This window comes from Lissotriton helveticus, chromosome 10 (assembly GCF_964261635.1).
Source record: "Lissotriton helveticus chromosome 10, aLisHel1.1, whole genome shotgun sequence".
NCBI classification, from domain to species: domain Eukaryota; kingdom Metazoa; phylum Chordata; class Amphibia; order Caudata; family Salamandridae; genus Lissotriton; species Lissotriton helveticus.
The window spans coordinates 828,936,637-828,953,314 of NC_136071.1; the positions used below are offsets into that span (position 1 = coordinate 828,936,637).

General features: G+C 45.4%; 1 protein-coding gene across 2 annotated transcripts in view; it reads left to right on the top strand.

Moving 5' to 3' along the window:
• ARHGAP21 (Rho GTPase activating protein 21) overlaps positions 1-5,830 on the top strand; it is a 545,637-nt gene extending 539,807 nt beyond the window's left edge. For both annotated transcript variants that reach the window (XM_078663440.1, XM_078663441.1), the window contains one exon: positions 3,325-5,830. In XM_078663440.1, coding sequence (XP_078519566.1) covers positions 3,325-5,046 — 1,722 coding nt within the window. In that variant the 3' untranslated portion in view covers positions 5,047-5,830. The remainder of the gene's footprint in view (positions 1-3,324) is intronic.
• The last annotated feature ends 10,848 nt before the right edge of the window (positions 5,831-16,678 follow it).

A 16,678-nucleotide genomic window follows, 5' to 3' on the forward strand; every position in this document is an offset into this window, starting at 1 on the left:
CGTACACTGCATTGACTGCCTAGGGCATATTCGGCTAGAAGAAGGGAGCAACCATGACTTTCTTGGAGAACATTCCAATGGAAGATGTTTCTGACGATGCTACTTGGTGAACGTCACCCACGTTCAGTAATCATTAGTGTCTGGACATCCAGCCGGTCAGGAGACTTTTAGTTGGTCAAACTGTATTGAGAATGTCATTTGTTGTCTAGCCAGCACTTTGCGAGTACACTGCTTTTAATTTATCCAGAGCATGGGATATACAGCAGGACATTTTACAGACGAAAAATTGTATCCTGTAACCAGTTTGCACCCTGCACTGCTGTTGTTTCCCACCTCCCTGTAAGTGAGCAATGATCACAAATGTTTTTATACCAAATAGTTAGGCACACTACACATTCCTTGTTGTGCTGTTCTACACTCTAATTACATTACTCACCTGCTGGAGGAAGAAAATATGAGGTAGTTTTGTCCTGGTGCATTGTGGACTAGCTAAGGGAGGAGTCAAAAGATATCTTGAGACCGATGATTTCTTCAAACAAAAACAACTTGCAAACATCCTTGCCCAAAACTAGATGGCAGGAGAATGCAGAGCATCTGAATCTACAGCACTGCAAGCTACAAAAAGATGGTTACAGGCTAAGTAATATTTTCCTTGTACGCACATTTTCACGAACTTACATGCACAATGATTGCCTTTTCTGGGTTGTTCACACTGTATTTTATCCCAGAGCGCTGTCATTATATAAATATGAAGATAAAGCGCGAAGCCTACTTGCACCTTTTCCTCATGTTTACTCCATGAAAACCTAATTATTATCACGTATACATGAGGCTGTCCCTAGTTAGGATAGTAGAAGTATACATATAAATGTATATTTTGTTTATATTTACTCATAGAGTACTGGGCAACTTTGTGAATCCCGCTAAGGTTAGAAAACTCTGCAGCTAGCCCGAAGCCAAAATTTCAGATTTTTAAAAACTTCTTTGTGAACTGTCCCCCAGTATCGATCGTGTGAACTTCTTCCTTTTGTATACCATTTTGTAGCAGTACTTGTTTCCATTGTGAGTTAGGCTTTTATCTTGGTTGGGGGCTGCATCCTCCGGGTCATTTTCAATCATTTGCTTTCTCTTGTACATGAAATTACAAGGAAGTGATATTTGATACAGATACAAGTGAGATATCAAGGTTACTTTGTTCTCCTACACTAGTGACCTTCAGCAACTTCAATATTATGTTTCACTCTGATTTTACTATCTTCTGGCAAGGTATAAAGTTCCATTAAAAAAACAGCTACTTCAATGTTATGTTTAACTGAGATTCTACTGTCTTCTGGCAAGGTATACAGTTCCATAAAAAAATAAGCTGACAAAGGCACAAAGTAAGATACATCCCAATAAACAGCTGAAACATAAAGCAACTGCCTTGTAATGGTTTTCCATCATGAGCATCATCAATAGGATGCATGACTCCAAACATCCAGCAACAAATAAATCATGGGATAAGGAGAGATAATGTGGGGTGTCTCCAAGATTTTCCCAATGTTAGCATCTACAGGTTAGCATTCATATTAACAATTCTATTCCGTTAAATGTTGAGTAACTTTGTTTCCGTATTTGGCATCTACAAGCAATATGCTCCCAGACGTTCGGTATTACCATGTGTGCACTTTAACGATGCATCTTTCTTAGACTAGTGTCAACTATTTTCAAGATCAGATAACGTATGTACATTTTCTTCACCACTGCCTGGGTATTTCTACTCTGTTGAAGCTTTTGCTTTTGCTCGGTCTTAGGACTTGAAGTTTTCTTCCTTTTCTGTTCTCTTGGAGTTTGGACCCCGAGAGATTTGCTACACTTAACTGAGAGCCTTTAAAATATATTATATCTGAGACGCCATCAGAATCTTGGAAGAATCTCTTAAAATCCTACCATTCCTTTGGAACTAAGAAGATTTTAGCTGAGGACCCCGAGTGTAGTTTGTTTGTTTTTTATACTCTGGCCATGCCCCTCTCAGTTGTGACTTTTGTAAAACCATGTCCCCAAGTACTCCTTTAGGATAGGGAAAGGAGGTTGGCGCTTGCCCATTTAGGGTGCCATTAGGTGAAGATCTGCAAGTTAAGCAAGCATGTGGACTCGCACCTTTTGAAGGCAAAAAAGGGCAAAAGCTTCTTCAGGGGGTCTCTTATCTTCTACATCTGACTCTAAGACACATACATCAAAATTGATGCCAAAAACAGCAGCATCCATTATCCAGTACCCAGAGTACTTATCCTTTGTTATCCATGACTCACTTGTTAACCTTTAAGACTGTATTACAAAGGACTTTATTTAAGAAGTAATCATAGTCTGTGATATCCCCACTCTTGAAGAAACTGTTACCTCCATCATCTGCAGCATCCCTGTCGAGGACAAGGGCACTTTCCACCACGCATACATTTCCAATGACCTTCTTAGTTGGCACAGTCCTTTTTCATGACAGGGTGGTTTTGGAGTAGGCTAACAAAACAGTAAGTGAAACTTTAACTCGTACAGCCAACCCCACTTTATCTGTCACTTTTTGAGATTCGGTTGTGGATCCCATGGCACATAAATCTTTAGTTGTTTCTTAACAAAGGTAGCGAAGAATCATGTATTTCCTTATAAGCCAGCCTGTTGTGCAAAATAAAGACCATCGTTCCGGCTACACCCTTTGTAAATGTGGATCAGAAAGCTAGTCTGATATGGCTAATTACCAAATCTTTGTCTGGCTAAGGACCGTGCACATCAGTGTGTTTTTCCCTGCCCATAATTAGTCTCCCATAGCAGTTTTATTGTGAACACAACTATGACAAACCTGAAGGGAAGAAATTACCTAAAAAGACCCATGCTAGATAGTTTTTTGTTTTGTTTTGTAGCGGAATTCTGTCTGGAAATCCAAAGACCTGCCTGGAAAAATTGAAAAGTAGTCAGTATATTTATAATAATGTGAATTTGAAGTGAAGATTGTGTTTGGGAAGGGAGGGATCTAAATTAGACTGCCATGTGGTTTGGAGAGGAACTGGGTAAGACTGGCTAATCCACATAAGATCTGCCTCTTTGTACTTTTGTGAATTATCAAGAAAAGTGTTACGAAGCAAACAATATTCTGGAGGAGCTTTGCAAAAAGCATATTTATCTTAAGCACCACAATAAAGATGTGTGAAAAATGTGCGCCTATGTATTTTGATCATATTCTTGTTACATTTGAAATACTTTTATCAATTGTAATGCATTTATTTGTTTGGTGCTGGCAAAATGTATGATCTATTTCTGACTACAATTTTTTCTCAATTTTATGTTTTTTAGGGTTCTTGGGGATCTGGGAAAGATCAGTATAGCAGAGAACTGCTTGTATCCTCCATCTTTACAGCAGCTAGTCGAAAGAGGAAAAAAACAAAAGAGAAACCACATCCAAGCAGTTCCGAAGATGAGTTGGACAATGTCTTCTATAAAAGGGAAGTTGCACAACAGTCTGAGACTGATGTCCTAAAACCTGTCACTAAAAGAGAAGACTTGGAAAATGAAAATAGTGTTTTGGGTACCAAAAATAATCTACATATAAAGCAGAAAGAAGAAAGTAACAACAAAGATGAATGTGCAGTGAAAGAAAATATATTTATTCAAGAGAGTACACGGTCGGAGTCCTCACCACTCTGCCAACCAAAACATGCAAAATCCCCAAACCTCAACGCTAGACAAAACACAGTGTTCAAAGGAAACACAACTATTGTGCAAAAATCCCTCCAAGTTGAAGAATCCGTGTCTGACTCTGGTACTCTGCTTAGTACTTCTTCCCAGGCTTCCTTGCAGAAAAAAAAATCCAACCAATTAAACAGCCCTGAAATTAAAGGCAATGAATATTTGACAGCTGATGTAATTTCCATCACCTCAGACTACTCTACTACATCATCGACTACGTATCTGACTGGTATAGATTGTAACATGATGAGCCCGGAAGTACAGTCTGTAACGGAAAGCAAAGGCGATGAAGCAGACGATGAGAGAAGTGAATTGATCAGCGAAGGACGCCATATTGAAACAGATAGTGAAAGCGATTTCTCTATTTTTGCCTCAAGTTCTGCTGCTGACCGACTCTTTAGAGGTAAAACTCAAGAAATTACAACTATGGGTCGAAGAAACTCTGATGGAAGCACAAGTTGCACAGAAGGAAGTTCTACACCAAAGCTAGACAGCCGCAAACTGTTCAGCTCCCACAAACTTATTGAATGTGATACATTATCAAGGAGGAAATCTGCACGGCATAAGACTGATAGTGAATGTTCAGCGGATAGCAAATGTGAGAAGGAACTTCCCAGTGTGTGTACGCCAGATGTTATTAAAAAAGGATTGTCTACAGGCAGTCTCATTCCGTCAGTAAGTAGTGAACCTGAAAAGCAAGAGCCTGCCTGGAGACTAAAAATAACAGAAAGATTGAAACTGCGCTTGAAAGCATCTGCGGATGACATGTTTGGGGTAGGAAGTCAAAAATCAACTTCTCAGGAAAGCCGTAAGAAAAAAAATATCAGAAGGCGGCACACACTGGGAGGGCAAAGAGATTTTGCGGAAATCAGTGTTTTGAATGCTTGGAAGGCTGAAGAGCAGGGAGGCTTCCTGAGGGCTAAGGACACAGAAACAGAATTGTCTGCAGTGGATAGACTGAAACCAAAATGTCCATCACAGTATCTCTCAATCTCAGAATGGCTTGCCAGAGAAAGATTACGCACAAGCACATCAGACCTCAGTACAGGCGAAAAAAGAGAGCTCAAGGTTGGAGACTCTGGTGTAGACGATATATCAAAGCCACAGCCACCTTCAACTGTGCCCACGCATTTAGATATAGGAAGTTCCAGCAGTTTGACTTTGACTGACCAACCACCTCTTTCATCAGTATCCCAGTCAGCGGACCAAGTAAACGGTGAAAGTTATCAGAGCAAGAACAAAAGCAACTTTAGTCCTGCAGTTGATGCCCATCCTCACAAACTGTCTGGCACCCAAGTAGTTCGATCACGATTCTACCAGTATCTTTAAATCGCTCAACCTTTGCACAACAAAAATTCCATTGATTATTGTTACAGTTTCCAGTAAAGCTGTGTTTATTGTTTTGTACCTGAGCTCGTCAGTGTGTGGCCTTTGTTTGGTTTGGTTCCATCATTGTGGAAAGTCATCACAATGTATTGTACAGCCAGAAGATCGTACACAATAAAATATTTTGGATGATAGAACATGCACACGTTGAACAATACATCTACCAGTGTGTGTTCTGTACATGATTTCCTGACAAGAGATTGCTGCATAACCTTTTACATCTGGCGTTGGGTCTTACAATGTTCTTTTGGTTTAGTCACTAACAAGTGCCTCATCATAAATTTATTTAATTTGGTAGGGTGCCATATTGTGAAATTAGAAACTGATGCGAACCGTTTAACACGTTGCATCAAAAGTCAGTTTCATTACATTTTTAATATTTTAACATTGGTGAATACAGAGCTTCCATTCGTTAGGCATTCCAGTTGGATTTCCACTTTTTATATTCAGACTTTTAATACAGTTTTTGAGTTTTATGTGACTTGAATTTTTAAACTTTGTGTAAAATAGGTAACTTAAATGTACATATTACATGTGTATCTTTTCCTCAGATACCAGATTTGATATAATTGTTGTAACATAGGCATGTAGATAGTGGATCCTGGATGAAACTGGTTTCTTTCATTGAAAAGAGTATAATTCTGCATGAAGACTTAAGCAATTCAACATTGTATCATGCCTGTGTGCATATCCGCGTAAACACTGGAAATAAAATTGTTTTGGTGAATTTGTTCTACCGCTGTCCTTTGCTTGTGGGTAATTAAACCCTCCTTAATAGCATATCGACCACCATCAATTAAGATAATGAAGTGTCATTAAAGCGAGTATTGGCAAAGTTAATAGGTCTATGGCGTACTTTAGATGTATTATTATCATTCGCTTTTATTCAATATTTTGGATGCACAAATAGAAATTCTACTTACATGGTCCCCCTCAGTTCAACCTACACCTAGATGAAAATATGCACACACATCTCCCCACACATAGCCCACCAATAAGTATGCACAGATGCCATCAAAGATGGATGCTGGTTGGATGGATTGGTTAATGGCTGCGTGGTTGCTTATAAAGATGAATCAGTCGTTGAATGCCTGTGGGTGCATACAGTGCTGGATGGCTAGATGGATGGATGCAGTTGCGTCGCTAAAAAAATGCAAGACTGACTGGATGAATTATTGGTTGTGATCTGATGGATGAATGCATGGGTGGGCAGATGGTGTGCGCTTGTGTGTGTGTTGGGTAATGGCAGTATGCAGATGAGACATTGAATCCACAGGTAGGTGTAGATATATGTAGTAGGGAAACATGGATATCCTTAGATCGAAGAATAAAGGGTGAGTAGAAGGACTGATGGTCTGATGACTGGTTGGATAGATGGGTGCATAGATGAGGATAAAAAGATGTTCGCTGTTGTTGCATTGCACAGAATGTATTACACTTGTATAGTGCTCTGCAACTTTTGTCTGGTGTCCAGGTGCTAATAACAGGTAGTCATTATTATTCAACTCAATGTAGAAATGGTAGAGCCTTGAGGGACACCCTCAAAAAGATGAAATAGTGAGTGGACTTGCTGGGATTCAAACTCATCTTTAGGTTACAGACATTAGTACACTGAGGTATCTTACTGGCTAGAATCAGCTTCCAATAAAAATGATATCCTAATTAATAACACATATTTTATAGACCTCGGATCCCCATGTGCTCTGACACTGGGTCTGACAAACACAAGCTTGCCACATGAGACTCTGAACTCTGCCTGGGCAATATTTCAAGCATTATTGCCCATGGACTGACTGATTAGACTGTCGGCTACCCTCTGTGTACCTGCAGTGCTCCCCCAGCTGCTGACCGTAGTTACTGGAACGTGCTAAATTGTACAAAGTGGTTTAACAAGACAATATTGTATACATTTGCAATGGATGATTTATTGTCTTCAGATATGTAGTGACCTTTTTTAAAAAAAATATGTTTTTGTACAAGACTTTCTGGGGTAAATGGGGTCCAACCACCTCCAGAACACACTGCCATATTTTGTTTCTGTCCAGGGCCCTATGATGTAAATCTTTCCTAATCTTCCAGCAAATGATACATCAGCCAAATCATGGCGAAGGCCTTTGTGAGCCTATGGCTAATATCTATGGACCTAGATTAAGCAAGTGCTCAGAATCAACAGCTAACCACAGATGACAAGGTACAGCTAATGACTGCTTTTAGGAAAGGCTTTAATCAGGAAAGATAATTTCAGACAATTCCCTTTCTATCCGCTCAGGACCAAAGCCTCTGAACCAGTGCAGCACAGACAAACTGACCAAAAACATCAAGCACTAACACTGTGGTACCACGCATTATCCAAAATTAATGCTGCTCAATAATGTGGATGCCATGTGTCCTCAGCAGACCTCCACACCCTGCTCACAAAAACTGTGCAATACTATGTGTAGTAGAGCAGTAGTGCAAAAGGAAACTCACAGTGGATATAGACTTGTGGCTTTTAGGGAAATGTTATGTTCTCGCTCTTCAAGTGAGTCTTAACTCCACCTCCCTTTCTCTGGGTAAAAAAACTCAAACTAGGGCTCCTGAGAGCATGGCTTCTCTGTTGTTGCACACAAGTCTGGATACTGCCTCTATCTTCAAGACAAAGGTGAAATTAAGTTAGGGCTTGAAACTACGAAGATGTTTTAGATGGATGCCAAGGGATTTAGCTGAAGTGATTTTCTTTTTTTTGTGATGAATGATCCATGGCTGTAACTTGTTTTATGCACACCCCTGGTAATTCTTGGCTAAGAAAGAACTATTGGCTTTGCCAATAAATTTTAGCAATGTTGTACACCAGAGTGGCGGCTGTTTAGCATGACTAAAAGTTAGTGGGGTAAAGGAGAGTGGCATGGAGTGGCGCACAGTAGAGTTGAGTGATGTGGAGAGGAGTGAAGTAGGGTGTCCTGGAGTAGCATACAGTGTCGTGAGGGGAGTAGAGTGTCGGAAATTGGAAGGGCCGTAGAGTTGAGTGACATAGAGTGGAGTGCAGGGTCAGTTATTATTATGATATATGTTCTAAAGCACGTAGCTACCCAAAAATAGGTTTCCCAATGCTGAACAGATGTAAGGATGTCCAGATTGTCAGCTTAAAACCAGGGCCGGACTGGCCGTAGCAGGCACCATGCATTTCCCTGGTGGGCCGCCAAGGTGGGGGCCGATTTTGTGCCCCTGGGTGGCCGTTTTTGTTACAGGGCCATTTATGCAGCATAACTGCAATATCGGCCCCTGTGGTGCATAGTAGAGTGCACTGGACTAGAGTAGAGTGGTGCAGAGTAAAGTATAATAGAGAGATGTAGAGTGAAGTGGCATACAGTGACAGAGTGCAGTGGTGCACAGTAGATTAAGAGTGGTGTAGAGTGCAATAGAGTGGCTTAAAGTGATGCAGAGTAGAGTGCAGTGGCATAGAGTAGAATGGCATGGGGTTCATTGGCATAGAGTGCAGTGCTACAGAGTAGAGTGTTTCAGAGTGCAGTGGTGTAAAGTAGATTGACGTAGTGTAAATTGGTTTTGAGAAAATTTGTGTAGAGAGTATTGGTGTAGAATAGAGTAGCGTATTGTGGAATAGAGTAGCGGAGGTTCCGTGGCAAAGAGTAAATTGTTTCGGAGTAGAATAAAGTGGCGTAGAGTACAGTGGCATAGAGTGGAGCAAGGCAGAGTAGAGTGGCGTAGAGTGCAGCAGTGAAGAGAGAAGTGTTGCAGAGTAGAGCGGAGTGGTGCAGGGCAAAGTGCAATGGCATAGAGTGGAGTGATGCAGAGTAGAGTGGCGTAGAGTGCTTGGGTGTAGAGTAGAGGTGCAGAATAGAGTGCAGTGGCATAAAGTGCACTGGTGATCTGAAAGAAACAGTTGTAGATTCCTTACCTTTAGAATTTCCCCAGGCGTCATTCTGTATCGGGAGATTTTTCTTTAGCAGTACCCCTATGCGTTGGTCGACTCTGCGACCGTTGTTGGCATTGTGGTCAACGGGATGACTTCGCAGTGCCTACTTAGACGCCGCCCATGCTCGTTGACGTCTGTTCTTTCTTTTTCCGCGCAAGCCTAACACAGATCCAGAGAGAGCTTCCCCTTACCCACTTTTTGGCTACATTTTATTGGCATCTTTTTCAAGACTTGGACTCCTGGTGCGCGAGGGATGTCCCACGTTGGACCAGTTTCAAGCTCAGCATGTCCAACACAAGATGTCGTCGGTGACGGATCTGCACCTCATGTGCTTGTGGTGTATGGAGCGTGACCATGACCCGAAGTCATGCTCCGACTGGCTTGCCAGGCACCCAAAGACTTTGCAGAAGCAGTCCTGAAAGTTGTTGGAGGCCAGGCGGTAAGCTCCGCGTCATTCCCAGTCTCATTGAAAGGAAGGTTTCCAGACCATTCGCGTAGCCCCCACTCCTCGTCGCACTCTAAGTCATTGTGGTCTTCGGGTGCGTTAAACACAAGAAGAAGTCGAAGAAGTACAAGCGCTCTTCGCCTTCTCTCAATCAATCAGCTGGCGCGACACAGGAATCGGAGTGTTGTTGCTCAAAGGCTCCATCTCTGATGCCTGTTTCAGGGACGACTCTGCGTCTCTCACCTTTTCTGGGAGCCAGAGCGTCCCCTGCCTAACTTGTGCTGTTCTATGAGGCCTTACACCTCGTCTTTTGGCAGCCCGACTCTGCCGGCATGCCTTCGGGCCCTGCAGAGTGGGTCGGGGGTCCTGGGCCTTCTATGCAACCGGTTCTGGTGGGCCCCCACGGATCCAGGCCTGGATCCGGATTAACTCGGGTCGATCTCACTTAACCTTCCCTGGCACCGATCCCAACACAACACCCCGATTGTGCCCCTGGCAGACACCGTCCCCATCCTCATCCCTGAGATGGACCTAGAGCCAGACCGACGTCGGCGGGTACTTTAGTTCCCCTGTTCATCCCTTATGTTCCCTACCAATCGGAGGGTGGCGATGAGGACTGGGAGGGGTCGTTGGACCCTTTAATTGACTAGCTTGAACCGGACTGGGCGAGAGGATCTGGGTGATGCCAGTCGTCTGGACACCTCTCCAGACACTGGTTTTCTTCCCCCGCCCCCCTACTGGGACTACAGAGCAGGGAGCATCCTATGATGTGGTGGTGAGAAGGGCTGATGAGGTCTTGGGCCTTCATCTCCCTTCGGTGGCAGTCAGGACTAACCTCCTGACAGAGTTGCTTCAGCCTGTGACTTCCTCTTCTGAACCCCTATCACTGTTCAATGAGGCCCTCACTGATGTCCTCCGGGGCACTTGGTCCAAGCCCAGCACAGGGGCTCCTGTGGAGAGGACAATTGCCCACTGCAACCGCCCTACCCTGGGTGACACAGTGTTCTTGACCGAACACCCTTTCACCCTCAGAGCTTGGTGGTCCAATCCTCCTCTTCTAAAGACGCATTCCCTTCTGCCCCTCCAGATAGGGACTCCAAGAAGCTGGACCATCTTGTGAAGTGTATGTTCTCTTTCTCCAGCTTGGCACTGCAGTCGGTGAATACCTCCTGCCTCTTGGGCCGCTACTCCCATGCCATCTGGGATACAGTCACGCAAGTGCTGCCCCAGTGCCTGGAGGAAGCCAGAGCTGTTCTCTCCCAGGCAGTGGCAGATGGGAGAGAAGCAGCCAAATTTACCATTGGATTTGGGCTGGATACCACGGACCCACTGGGCAGAACAATTGCCACGTCTGTAGCCCTTAGGCCCTACGCCTGGTTGAGGACATCTGGATTTTCGGGGGATGTCCAATCAACCTTGATGGAAATGTCCTTTGATGGCTGTCGTCTTTTTGGTGACAAAGTAGACTCTGTGCAGGAGCGCTGTGAAGATTCTAGAGCTACAACCAGATCTTTGGGCCTCACTGTGCCTTCTCGCCCACTCTAGTCTGCTTTTCGTCCCTTTCGTGACTACGGAAGGGGCACCCAACTGCGTCTGGCCCAGTTTAGCCACCGGTTCACTCAAGCTGCTCAGCCTCTGCGTGGACATGAACCACAGCGAAGTCGTGGCTCTGGGAGCCAGAGGGCCAGCCAGTCCACACCTCCCTTCCCCACCGCCGCAGCCTCCAAACCTTCCTAGTCCAACGTTTCAGGCCCGTCAACGGCCAGTAGGAGGCAGTTGTCGCCATCACCTCCTCCACCGGTAATCTATCACGACGGACAGGTGGGTTTTGCAAATTGTCCGGAGGGGCTACTCCCTCCCTTTCGAGACTACTACTCCTGCCATGCCACTGTCTTACGAATGCATGTTGGAGGATCATTTGGCACTTCTCTACCAGGAAGTCTCCGCTCTCTTGGCCAAGTGAGCTATAGAGAGGGTTCCTGCACCAGAAGTAGGTCGTGATTGCTATTCCCGCTACTTTTTGGTGCTCAAGAAGGACAAAGGCCTGGGTCCTATTCTAGTCCTCAGGGCCCTCAACCGCTTCCTCCAGAAGGAGAAGTTCAAGATGCTCATGTTGGCGCAGGTCCTGTTTGCCTTCAACCTCAGAGACTGGATGATGGCGTTGGACTTGTAGGATACTTATATCCATATTCCCGGCTCGCCAGCCCACAGACGCTATTTACGGTTCCCGGTGGACCAAAAGCACTTTCAGTTCACCGTGCGCCCCATTAGCCTTACCATTGCCCCTCGGGTGTTCACAAAGGTGATGGCGGCAGCTCATCTGCACAGATCAGGGGTTCTGGGCTCGCCCCAGGCTGCCATCTCCCACCTCCAGACTACCGCAGACTTCCTGTACTCCCGTGGGTTCACTATAAACGTGCTGAAGTCACACCTGACTCTCTCTCAGATGTTTCCTTTCATTGGAGCTGTTCTGGACACTGCAGTTTCGGGCCTATCCTCCCGAGCAGCGAGTCCGGGATATTTGTGAGATGATACCAATGTTTCAGCCTCCATCCCTGATTTTGGTGAGAATGACTCTGAGGCTGCTGGGCCTCATGGCCTTCTCCATCCTGTTAGTGGATCATGCCAGATAGCATATGCAGGCTCTGCAGTAGGACCTGATGCTCCAGTGAGCGCAGCATCAAGCTAATCTTTCCAACTACGTTCAGATTTCAGAGGGAACTGCACAACAACTGCAATGGTGGCTAACAAACCAATCTTGGGTCAGAGGCAGATCCCCCCCCCCTCCCTTCCCTAACAAGACGTAATGGTGGTGACAGATGTGTTACTCCTGGGATGGGGCAGCCATCATGTCAACCTGTAGGAGCTTCAGGCGATCCGACTGGCACTGAAGGCATTCCTTCCCTCTCTCAAAGGGAGAGTGGTGCAGGTGTTCACAGACACCACTACTGCAACAAACAGGGTGGGGTTGGGTCGTGGACCCTTTGTCAGGAGGCTCTCTGCTTCTTGACATGGCTGGAACATCAGGGCATGACCCTGGTTGTTCAACACCTGGCTGGTTTCTGAATGCCAGGGCGGACAAACACAGCCGTCGGTGCTTGGGCGATCACGAATGGGGTCTTCATTCAGAGGTGGTGCAAGCTCTCTTTCAGTGGTGGGGAAAGCCTTGGTTAGATCTGTTCGCCACTGAAGAGAATGCGCAATGTCAGCAGTATTATTTCGTGTTGGAGTTTCCAAGGCGGCACATGCTCTGTGACGCTTTTCATAGCGAGTTGAACTACGGTCTCCTGTACCCCTTTCTCCCTGTGCCCCTTCTGCTCCAAGTGCGCAGGAAGTTCAAGCGCGACCGGGCCCTAGTTATCTTTGTGGCTTCGGAATGGGCACGAAGAGTCTGGTACCCCGAGCCTCTGAGCATGGCCATCGATCCTCCAATCAGACTGTCCCTTCAGGTGGATCTTCTGTCGCAGAACCTATCCAGTCTCCACCTCCTTGCGTGGAAATTGAGCGGCAACAGTTGACAGCTTCCACCCTTCCACCTGAAGTCTGTAATATCATCTTGGCAGCCAGGCGTCCCTCCACTAAATCTGTATATGCCTTAGATGGAACAGGATTGTGGCATGGTGCACAGCAAAGGCTGTGGATCCCCTTTCTGTCCCTCTTTCAGAGGTCCTTTTGTATATACTTGCTTTGGCCCAGCAGGGCTCTGCTCTGGATGCTCGCAATGGTTATCTTGCAGCTATCTCTGCTTTTCTTCGGCTGCTAGATCAGCCATCCTTGTTCAAGTCTCCTATTGGTAATAGGTTCCTTAAGGGCATTGCTCATCTGTTTCCTTCATCTCCTTTCATAATGCCCCAGTGGGACTTTAATCTTGTTCTCAAATACCTTATGTGTGCTCCCTTCGAGCCTCTTCATAACTGTCCTCTTAGGCTCCTCACTCTAAAAACTGCATTCCTGGTGGCCATCACCTCTGCTCGCCGAGTGAGTGAGCTTCAAGCTCTGTCTTCCAAGTCCACTTTCTTCTCTGTGCATCCGGACAAAGTGGTGCTTAGAACCAGGCCTTAGTTTCTTCCTAAAGTGGTTACACTATTTCATGTAGGACAATCTATCCCTTTGCCCACCTTTTTCCCACCTCCACAACCCTTCCAAGGAGGAGGAGGGACTCCACCGTCTGGACCTTAAACATGCGCTGTCATTCTACCTTGACCGCACCAAAGATTTCAGGGTGAATGATAAACTCTTTATTGGATATGTAGGTGCCAAGAACAGATGTGCTGTTCAAAAACGTGCCATATCTCAATGGGTTGTCCTTTGCCTAAAGATCCACTATGCTTTAGCTAAGAAGGATTCTCCAGTGGGGTTGTTTGCTCAGTCTACTAGGGCTACAGAAGCAACCCCTGCATTGCCATGTGGAGTCCCACTCCTTGATCTGTCAGGTGGCAACTTGGGCATCAATGCACATGTTTACCAGACATTACTTCCTGGACAGCCAGGTCTTTCTCTTCTGAATGTGTTTCGCAGACCCTCCTCTGGTGATAATATTGTTGGGGTATCTATTCCAAAGGTAAGGAATCTACAACTAACTGTCTCTTTCAGATGAACAAGTTACTTACCTTCGGTAACAATGTATCTGTAAGAGACATAGGGTAGTTGTAGATTCCTTACCGCTCCACCCATCCTCCCCACTCTGCGAACTGATTTCTAGGGCAAGGGACTCCCATACAGGTGCCTAGTTGTGGCGCACCAGTGGTCAGTATCTTGCATGGCTCTGCGCCTTTGTTGCAGTTACACTTTTCGCCCTAAGTGCGCTGGGTATGCCCAGATGTGGGTCCCTTGCTCACTGTGCCACTGGATTCAAGCTAGCCTGCCTGATTAAAGGTGATTTACCCTGAAACCGGTCCCAGGATGCTTGTTTCCAGTCCAGGGAGGGCCTGGCGTGGCAGTTCGGTCTGGACTGTTCCCATGAGGCACAGGGTCAAGACTGATTTGCATATGGCTGGGTCCAAACTGAAGTGGCGTAGTGGGCAAAAGAACGATGGATGTATCTGGCTGGGTCCAAACTGAAGTGGCGTAGTGGGCAAAAGAGCGATGGATGTAACCCAGATCGCTTGACTGGGGGAGAATGTTTGAATTATTCAGCATTCCGTCCATCATTTGTTGCAGTTATACAATGGCTCTGCGCCTCTGGCGTGGAAAGTCATGTCTGAACTGACATCAGCCTGCATAGGCGGCGTCTAGGTAGGCATTGCAAAGTCATCCCGGCGACCACGACGCCGCCGACGGCGTGGAGTCGACCGATACCACCTACCAACGCACAGGGGTAATGCTAAAGAAAAATCTCCAGATCTAGACTGACGCTAGGGGGAATTTCCAAAGGTGAGAAATATTGCAACTAACCTATGTCTCTTACAGATACATCATTACCAAAGGTAAGTAACTTGTTCTTTAGCGGTGGTGGAGAGCATTGATGTAGAATACAGTTGTGCAGAGTAGACTAGAGTGGCATAGAGTGCAATGGTGTGGTGTGATGTATTGTGCAGTGATGCTAAGTAGTTGAATTAGGGTGCACTGATTTTGAGTAAAGTGATGTAGAGTTTATTGGTGTAGAGTGGAGCTGCATTGCGTGCAGTGGCGTGGAGTGGAGGCATAGAGTGAAGTGGCCTAGACTGGAGTGACGCAGAGTGCAATGGTGCATAGAGTGGGGTAGATTACACTGCCATATTGTAAAGTCGTGCAGGGTAGATAGGTGTAGAGTGCGGTGGTGTAGAGTGTAGTGGTGTAAAGTGCATTGGCTTAGAGTACAGTAGAGTTCAGGGGCGTCGAAATTTAGGGGCACAGTGTTCAGTGACAGTAACTTAAAGTGGCATAGAATGCAATGTCAAGAGTGCAGTGGTGCACAGTAGATAGGAGTGATGTAGAGTGCAGTGGCGTAGAGTGGTGCAGTGGCAGAGTGCAGTGCTGCAGAGTAGTGTTGTATGGTGCAGTGGTGTAGAGTGGCATACAGTGCATTGGTGTAGAGTGCAGTGGCATAGAGTGGTGCATAATAAAGTGATGTAGAGTGCAATGGAGAAGAGTGGCATAGGATGCAGTGCTGAGTGTAGACTACCATAGAGTGCAGTGGTGTACAGTGTAGTGTTTGGCATAGAGTAGTTGAGTAGAGTATTCATTTTGAGTAAAGTGGTCTGTGCACTGATGTAGAGTGCTGTGGAATGGAGTGTTGTGGAATGGAGTGTTGTGGAGTAGATGTTTGAGAGTAGAGTGAAGTGGTGTAGAGTTAAGTGTTGCAGAGTATACTGTCAGAGTGCAGTGGCATAGAGTAGAGTGATGCAGAGTACAAGAGGATGACATAGTGCAGTGATAGAGTACATTAGCGTAGAGTGCAGTGGTTCAGAGTAGATTGGCGCAGACTGCATTGGTTTTGAGTAAAGTGGTGTAGAGTGTCTCGACATAAGAGTACAGTGGTGCAGAGTAGTGTGGTGCTGAGTGCAGTGGCATAGTGTAGATTTTTTTCAGAGTAGATTAGAGTGGTGTAGAGGGAATTGGCATAGAGTGCACTGGCAAACAGTGAGCGGTACAGAGTAGAGTGCAGTGTTGCAGAGTAGGGTGGCATGGAGTGGTGTAGAGTTCAGGGGTGCATAGTATGGGGTAGAGTGCACTGGCATAGAGTAGAGTGAAGTGATGTAGAACCGAGAGGCATGGAGTGATGCAGTGTTGAGTGGAGTGACAGTGTGGAGTGGTGCAGGTAGAGTGCAGTAAACATGGTGTGGTAGCATACTGCCATTAGACGTCACATCTTCAATTGAAATGACCATTACATTTGCAGCACTCATACAATGTTACTGATAAAAGTATACAGCGCACAAATGAGAATGTGTGAAATGTCATCAACCAATGTATTGATTTGATCGTCAGCAGTGTTAATTTACAGACATTTACATTTTATTGTTTGCTAGTAAAAAGTACATCGTACAGCCTTCCTCTCCCAGTATTCCGCATGATTGCCACAATAAATCCTCACACTTTGAAGTTTGAGAAAGAAAGATAAACACCAAGTTCTTTGGAAGACATGGCCTGACATTTGAACTCGGTCTCTGAAAGCACAGCAAATGTGACGAGATAAGAACAAGATTTTGAAGGCCTGTTAACAGAAAGCAAGTTCATTGAAGAATACAGTTAACAAGGTTTGCGCAAAGGGAGGGACAAACTTGAACTGGACAGCC